Source organism: Podarcis bocagei, assembly GCF_964188305.1.
Source record: "Podarcis bocagei genome assembly, chromosome: 1".
In the NCBI taxonomy this organism is placed as follows: Eukaryota; Metazoa; Chordata; class Lepidosauria; order Squamata; family Lacertidae; genus Podarcis; species Podarcis bocagei.
Window position 1 is genome coordinate 51,578,093 of NC_138125.1, and position 8,717 is coordinate 51,586,809.

An 8,717-nucleotide genomic window follows, 5' to 3' on the forward strand; every position below is an offset into this window, starting at 1 on the left:
CTGAGCACTTTAAAGGGAAAGTTCACAGTTAATTGACTGCCTGAATATTATATCCCTAAAAGGCTTTAAAGCTAAGCTGGCCTCCGTACTCATTCTTCCCTCGTCTCTCTCCTTCCCTGTTGCTGGCCCCCGTTTTCCAGCCCTGCCAGCAAACGGTATATAATAACCTCGTTTAATGAACTTGTTATGTCAACCACACGTTTTGGTGGGGACGAGGCAGCATACTGTTAAGAATAAAAAGCTTGCATCAGGTTGTTATAGCTAAGGAAAACCTAGCTGAGCTGTCCATTCCTTCGTTCACATACGCGCAAAATAATACCAGGCGCATTTGTGCTTGTTTACCCGCATTCTGAAACGGGGTGTTTCCCTCCTCCTCCCGCAGTGTAAAACCGAAATCGAACTGAGGACTAGGGGAAGGGTGCTCCTCCTAAGGTTTTTATCTCTATGAAGCTAAGTCGTCCGAGGTTTCCGCCGCTGCCCTAAACTAAGATGGCAGCGGAACCGCTCGAAGTTCTACTAAGGAGCTAAGGAAAGACCATCACTCAGCGAATTTGAGCGCGTGGTCACATGACTACAGTGTAGGGAAATCGCCTATTCCACCTGCTTCGGCAGATTCGACTTTCCCATGTTTTCTCGCTGGGTTAAGGAAAAGGCAACTGTGGTAACTCAGCTTTAAAGAGAGACGGGGAACATTGAGAGACGTCGGTCACCACTGCAAAGAGTCATTATCGCTGCTCTCGCCAAGCGCGTCGAATCTGCTGCTTCGAAGGCGGAGCTTGGCTAGTGTGGCTAAAGAAAGATGGCGTCGGTCTGGGATGAAGCGGAGGTGAGGAGATGGGGGGACGGACGGATGAGGGCGCAGGGGGTGAAAGGGGACCCCGTGGTCTCGGTACTGTTCGGCGGCAGAAGCTCCCCCGGTCGGGCCGCCCCGTGGCTTCCGCGGAAGGGTCCTGGGTGGGTGAGGAGAGCCGGGCCTGAAGAGACGGGCTGCTTCTGGCCATGACTCTGTGTTTCTGCCTAGGATGGGATCGGCGAGGAGGTCCTCAAGATGTCCACGGAAGAGATCGTGCAGAGGACCCGCCTGCTGGACAGCGAAATCAAGGTGAGGTTGCGCTGGGCTGGGCTGGCAGAGCCGGTGGCTCCAGGTTGCCATTGTCCCTTTTCAGTCTTTTCTGTTTAGTTCCTGTAATCGAGACACACCCACCCGGCTCGCCCTTCCCCTTAAGGCCGTTCTCGTCACCTAGCATACCTGTTCTTTGGCCTGCCTTTCGAGGCAAAATGCCCAGTCACTTAAGTGTGACTTAAGTCCTGGCTGCACTATACATTTAAAGCAGCACCATACCGCTTTAAACAGACATGGCTTCCCCTGAAGAATCCTGGGAAGTGTAGTTAACAGTCCTGAGCATTGTTAAAGGTAAAGGTACCCCTGCCCGAACGGGCCAGTCTTGACAGACTCTGGGGTTTGTGCGCCCATCTCACATCTATTGGCCAGGGGCCAGCGCTGTCCGGAGACACTTCCGGGTCACGTGGCCAGCGTGACAAAGCTGCATCTGGTGAGCCAGCGCAGCACACGGAACGCCGTTTACCTTCCCGCTGGTAAGCGGTACCTATTTATCTACTTGCACCCGGGGGTGCTTTCGAACTGCTAGGTTGGCAGGCGCTGGGACCGAGCAGCGGGAGCGCACCCCGCCGCGGGGATTCGAACCGCCGACCTTTCGATCGGCAAGCCCTAGGCGCTGAGGCTTTAGCCCACAGCGCCACCCGCGTCCCACAATTCACAATGGTCTAATAGTAAATCTGTCTTCCCAGGGAGCTCTGAGAATTGTAGCTCTGTGAGAAGAATTAGCTGAGAGTTGTTGGGAGACTGTTCCGTTTTCTTCTACTATGGCCAAATTATTTTTGCTGCTTCTTTTTTTCTCAGCAGATTTGTTTCCTTTCATTTTTTGTTTAGTTGTTCCTCTCTAGACTTGCATGAACATACTTACGCTGATGCTTGTTTTTTGAAGTAATATCTTACTTGGAATTTACAGATCATGAAGAGTGAGGTGCTGAGAGTAACCCATGAGCTGCAAGCCATGAAAGATAAGATCAAAGAGAACAGTGAGAAGATAAAAGTAAACAAAACACTGCCATATCTTGTTTCCAATGTCATAGAGGTGAGTTTCTTATGCCAATAGTAAAATGGATGCTGCTAAGATTGATTGTTTCTTATTTGTGCACATGAGACGATCCTTTGGTGCTTTAGAAGATGGCTTAAGATGGTAGTGCTAAACAGGTTCTGCAAAGAGAACATGGATGGAGTCTGTGGAGAAAGCACTATAACAACTTGGCCTGTTAAAATATGTAGGTTGTTTTAAAAGGCATTATTTCTAATGTTGTCGTTGCTGCAGAGTTCCTTTCATAGTTTTCACTAGCTCAGTTTGATTTCTTGATGCAACTTTTTGGCTGCAGTGCTAAATAAATTTATTAGGTAAACCCCACTGAAGACAATGGAACTTAACTTCCAAGTATATATGAAGACAGTTGTCTCTCTCCCTGTGCTTTAATTTGCTAGTCTGAAAAATAGTCATAAATGAATCAACTTCAAAGAGGACCTACATTTCTTGGCAAAGGCAGCAATCTGCAGTCTCCCTTTGCATTTCTAATGGGGACTACTTTTCATTTTAAAACTTAGGGGAAAATACTGAGACAACATTTGGACACTGGTTATTAGCTTATATTTTGCAGTGAACTACCCTGGGAGCTGTTTGGCTAAAGGGTGATATAAGTAAATGCTTAATAAATTAAATGGTGTCTGCCTATATTACACAATATTTCCTAGCTGTTGTGCAATAGGCGAAACTACCTACTGACTTGTACCTATTGATTTCCCCTGCAAAGGAGTGATGGACCAAGATAATTCTGGAGGCCTCAAAGACTCTTAATAGTTTCTGGATAACTTAGTGCTTCTTTCCATTGCTGTGTGTAATTGTCAGCCAGGATTATGATGTGATTAATTGTGGTATGCTTGCACTCCTGTTGGTCTCTTTGCACCTCTAGCTGCTAGATGTTGATCCCAATGACCAAGAGGAGGATGGAGCAAATATTGACCTTGATTCTCAAAGGAAGGGCAAGTGTGCTGTGATCAAGACCTCTACTCGTCAGGTGAGAACAGCTTGTTGAGAGTGCTGTCATTTATACACACATATATGAAGCTACCTTAAACCATTTTAACTGGAGGTGCAAGGGATTGAATCTGGGATTTTGTACATGCAAAAAAGTATTGTTGTTTTATTATTTATTAAATTTGTTAGTCACTTTATTTTGCTCAGGACAACCCAAAGCAGCTTACAACCAACCAAACAAACAAACGGATCCATTGAACCCATTGAAAATAACTATTGAATTATGCCCCCCCTCCACAAAACACTAAAGATCATGACATTACCTCCCAATAGAAGCTTACCTGGCATATCTTTTAAACCTGTTTTATTTCAGCAGGCATTTTTAAGCTAGGGCTTTTTTTTAGGTTTTAAGAGTGCATTTTAGATTTATTTGTTGTGTTGAGCATTTGGCGAACTGATGGCACCTAGGTCAAATCCAAATGTTAATACTTTGTTGCATTTTCTTCAACAGACTTATTTCCTGCCTGTGATTGGGTTGGTTGATGCTGAAAAACTGAAGCCTGGAGATCTGGTGGTGAGTAGTTTCTGCTCTGCGCAACCATAAGCAGCCATTTGTTTTTCATGATATACTGTTGAGGGTAAAGGTAAAGGGACCCCTGACCATTAGGTCCAGTCGTGGCCGACTCTGTGGTTGCAGCACTCATCTCGCTTTATTGGCCGAGGGAGCCGGCGTTCAGCTTCCGGGTCATGTGGCCAGCATGACTAAGCCGCTTCTGGCGAACCAGAGCAGCGCACGGAAACGCCGTTTACCTTCCCGCCGGAGCGGTACCTATTTATCTACTTGCACTTTGACGTGCTTTTGAACTGCTAGGTTGCCAGGAGCAGGGACCGAGTAACAGGAGCTCACCCCATTGTGGGGATTCAAACCTCCGACCTTCTGATCGGCAAGTCCTAGGCTCTGTGGTTTAACCCACAGCGCCGGATAGTTTACCTTAAATGAGGTATCCCTAATTGTCTTGAGAATTATTATGACATTTTAGTAAACTGCCACCCCAGGCAATCTGTTCAGCCAATATTTCTTAGCTGTTTGATTTAAGTCCGTAGTAGACTTCCCTTTTAATGCAGCTGAGGTATGTGTGAATGCTGTACAGCAGGGGTGGCTTACCCAAAAGTGGCCCTCCAAGAGTTTTTTGTAGCCTATCAAGACCCCCACCTCCCCCCAAAAAGAGAATTCTATTTAAAGAAATATTGGATACTTATGAACACTGAGATTCACTTCACAAAAGTACTGCTTGGTGTCTTATTACGGGGTTCTTGTTTACTCCTCTGATGCTGAATCTTGGTGCATACAAGAATTATTTTTCTTATGCCTCAGACTAGTGGTTATAACATGAATTATGATGACAAATATTCCTTTTCATGAATGTCCGTGGCTGTTCGCTTTTCGCAGTTTAGTAACTATTTTCTGCTTTAAAGTAAAGACTAGTCTCTTGTTTGATTTCAAAATGGAGTCCAAAATTAAACCAGTGCAACAGTGCTTGTTGGTTCATCTAATGCCCAGAAATAGTAACTCTAATGTTTAATTGACAGATTCTTGATGGATTTGCAACAATAACACAAGAGAATTTAAAAGGGGGGGAGGGGCAGAGAGCATGACCTGAGTATGAAGATGTTGGTTTTGGAGTAAAGACTAATTCCTGAACTTATATCTGCAGGGAGTGAACAAGGACTCTTACCTGATTCTGGAGACCCTGCCCACAGAATATGACTCACGGGTCAAAGCCATGGAGGTGGACGAGAGGCCTACAGAGCAGTACAGTGATATTGGGGGACTGGATAAACAGATCCAAGAGGTGAGAACAAGAGGCAGGGGGGGGGGAGCAGTCTTTTAAGCTGTAAGCCTGCAAGCAGGGATTGTCTTGTTCTTAATATGTCTGCGGCATTGGATACATTTTAGGTGCTTTATAAATGATAAATAATACCTGTCCTGGAGTGTGGATTAATGGGCAGCATGGTCCATGGTAAGGATTCATCATCTCTTTCTGTATTGGCAGCTGGTAGAAGCGATTGTCTTGCCAATGAATCATAAAGAAAAATTTGAAAACCTGGGTATCCAGCCTCCTAAAGGAGTCCTCATGTATGGACCTCCAGGAACAGGAAAGACACTTTTAGCAAGAGCATGTGCTGCACAGACAAAGGTAAGATTTGATGTTGAATTCCCAAAGTCCAGGAACTGTCTTAGTATTGGGTAGGGGTCTGTATGGTGATTCCACAGCTGCGTAGTCCATGCTTCAAATCCAAATCCTTTCATACTGCATTTGATTTGATTATTTTATTTCAATATTAGTTTTTTTATGTTGTTTTACTTTATGGAAGTGTATACTGTTAGGATGCAAAATACTGTATTTAGTACAAATTTTGTTTGCCTGGGATACCACACTTGTGCAGAACCCACAAGCCTGCATATGCTTTCCTTTTCTGCTACCCACTCTCTAGGCTACATTCTTGAAGCTGGCTGGCCCACAGCTGGTGCAGATGTTCATTGGAGATGGAGCCAAATTAGTGCGAGATGCCTTTGCATTAGCCAAGGAGAAAGCACCTTCTATCATCTTTATTGATGAACTTGATGCCATTGGCACAAAAAGGTAAGATCTTGGGACTGTATATGATCTGGAAATCATGCCAGGCTCCTTTGTGAAGCCAAATAAGACTGTAATGTACAAGCACTGATAGGATCGTTCCTGATTTCTGTAAGAATATATGTTAAAAGATGGCTGAACTTTTGTAGTCCTAATTGAGATCCATGGTAGCTGTTGAAAAACCACCCTCCTTATAAGCTAGCTCTGTATACAGGCAACAGCAGATTTGCATGGGGTTTCGGTTCCTGACCCCTGTGTGCATCAGCAGAGCATGCATAAGTCCATTTTGCCCCATCAGGCCCCCTTTTCCAGCCACTGCTAGGTTGCTGCGTTCCTAGTCACACATCAATTGGTGGTTGCCTGTACATCAACTACAGCTGTTTTTGGACAGGAATAGTCTGGCCATAGTGATTCATACATTGCTATAATCAAGTCTTGAGGTTACCAATGTGCTCTGAATGGGGCTACCCTTGGGCCTGGTCTGGAAGCTCCAGCAGGGGCTAGACTGTTCATGGGGACAGACTTTCACCAGCACAGAAGTCTGGTGTTCAAAAGCTTGCATTGGCTGCCTGTAAACTACTAGGTCAAGTTCTAGGTTCTTGTATGAACCTTAGCAACTTGAATCCAGGAGACCACAAGAACTGCCTAGTATCTCTGTCCCATCAATGAAGTCTTTGGGGGTAATCACTGTTAGTGCTTCCCCATGGCTCGGATGCACAACTTGTATCCACCGGGAGCCATGTGTTCCGCATTTTGGGCCCAAATTTGTGGAACTTCTTTCCACTTGAGGTCAGACAGGTCCCCTCCCTGTTGAACTTCCACCACCTACTGATGATTGTTGTTACAGCAGGCATTTTAATTGAAGTCAGATAGAATTGTCCTAAATCATACTACTGTTTCCCATGTCAGCAGCATAGACCCCATCATCTATCTTGATTAGCCTATTGATATTGGCCTATTAACACTGGCACAGTAACTAATAGTATGTTTACATGACACATGCAAAATCCATGCTTCTGAAGGTTCAAATGGTGGTTGTGCTACCAGACCATAGGGGAGTCATTTGCTTCACTGACTATGATGACCTTGCAGTAGCAATTAGATTAGGCTTATACTTGTATGGTGAACAAGAAAATAAGGTTTCTGCAAGGGATATGCTGTGTAACAAAAGTTGACTTTATACCATGATTTCTTCCAGATTTGACAGTGAAAAGGCTGGTGATCGGGAAGTACAGAGGACCATGTTGGAATTGCTGAACCAGCTTGATGGATTCCAACCTAACACACAAGTCAAGGTAACTTTCCTTTGCTTGAGGGTACGAGGTGGGCGTGCTGCAAGCAGAGATTACAGAGTGGCTTTCGAAGCCATTTTGATGAGAAAGATGTTAATAGGTTCACCTGCATCTCAGAGCACTAAAATCACTGTTTCTGGGTTCTCTCTTATCCAGGTGATTGCTGCGACTAACCGTGTGGATATCCTAGATCCTGCTCTGCTCCGTTCAGGACGACTGGATCGTAAGATTGAGTTTCCAATGCCCAATGAGGAGGCTAGAGCCAGGATTATGCAGATCCATTCACGCAAGATGAATGTCAGGTATTAAAAAGGAATGAAGCCAGCTTGTGGAAATGGCTGGGTTGCAGGCAATAGTACTCTTCCTTTATTCTCCAGGCCTTGTCATAAGTAAACTATAGAGTGTTCTTGTCTTGGATTCAGTAGGAGCACAGGTTATGCTATTGGGCTTAAGAATCTTGACTTTCTCAGAGCTCAGTTCTGATCTTTATGGCTGTAAACACATGTTAGCGCTGGGTGGTACTTGCTGTAATCTCAGAAATCTAAGGGACAGCCAAGCAATATTTCCAGTGATCAAGTGGGGCTTTAGTACCCCTCATTGCTTCTTTCCTTTCCCTGTGACTTGTCAAATCAGAATAATTAATTCAAATTTAAATACAGTAAGTGTGCTTAATTTTATACAGAGGGCAGGTTTTTTGCTTTATGTGGTGCAGAAATTAATTTTTATCACTGAACATTGCACAGCCCTAGCTTTCACGTTGAAGCATTCTCAGGAAGTTTTTGTGTGTCCTTTCCAGTTGAGTTCTTTCCCCCTTTTTAATTTTGAAAACATGATTTCTTTCTTTGCAGCCCTGATGTGAATTATGAAGAGCTGGCTCGTTGCACAGATGACTTCAATGGGGCACAGTGCAAGGCTGTGTGTGTGGAAGCGGTAAGTAGATCTACCCCACCCCCAATGTTGCTTCCTTTGAGAAACTGTCCTTGGCAGCTTATGCTGAACTGGGGAGAGTGCCTTCAACACAAAAGAGTGGCAATTTTCTGTGATGTATTATTAGGTTTTTTTCCTGAGCCATCCTTTTTCTCTTTGGATCAGGGGATGATTGCCTTACGGCATGGAGCTACAGAGCTTACCCATGAAGATTACATGGAAGGAATCTTGGAAGTCCAGGCCAAGAAGAAAGCCAATCTACAATATTATGCCTGATTCTTGCACCTGAAGCTTATTATTCAGGCTTTGGCTGAGAAACCAGGATCAAGAGTTGGATCTGGAACTTTCTTACTTTCTGTTATTACCTGATGGGCTAAAATAAAGCATTTGCTTTGACTAAGGCAGCTGTTATGTTGCTACACCTTGAAGAAAAAGAATTACCTTCGTGGAATGGTACCCTTATGCATGTATGAGGCATATGTCTTTCTTTTAACCTCTTAAAAACACCAAAATTTGCACAAAGAACCCAGATTTGTCATTTGCTGTTTATGTGATTGAATTCTTAATCTTTTTAAAAATTACTCCTTCACCACAGCATTCCAGTTCCTGCTGATGTATGCTTACACCCCCTACAGAGCACTTAAACTAAAGGCACAGGTATACTAAAGTCCCCTAGAGGGTGTAAGGTTGCACCAATCAACCTGCTTATTCTCTGGAAGTAATTTTTATTTGAGGCAAAACTTGTTCCATACACA

General features: G+C 44.3%; 1 protein-coding gene across 1 annotated transcript; it reads left to right on the top strand.

The window, feature by feature from the left end:
• The first annotated feature begins 647 nt into the window (after positions 1-647).
• On the top strand, positions 648-8,487 carry PSMC3 (proteasome 26S subunit, ATPase 3). The gene is made up of 12 exons (XM_081165550.1): positions 648-826; positions 1,022-1,102; positions 2,031-2,156; positions 3,040-3,144; positions 3,616-3,678; positions 4,820-4,957; positions 5,159-5,302; positions 5,601-5,749; positions 6,942-7,038; positions 7,192-7,337; positions 7,884-7,965; positions 8,128-8,487. Exons 1-12 carry the CDS (start codon positions 800-802, stop codon positions 8,236-8,238), a joined length of 1,269 nt encoding a protein of 422 aa, XP_081021676.1. The 5' UTR covers positions 648-799; the 3' UTR covers positions 8,239-8,487.
• Positions 8,488-8,717: the final 230 nt, after the last annotated feature.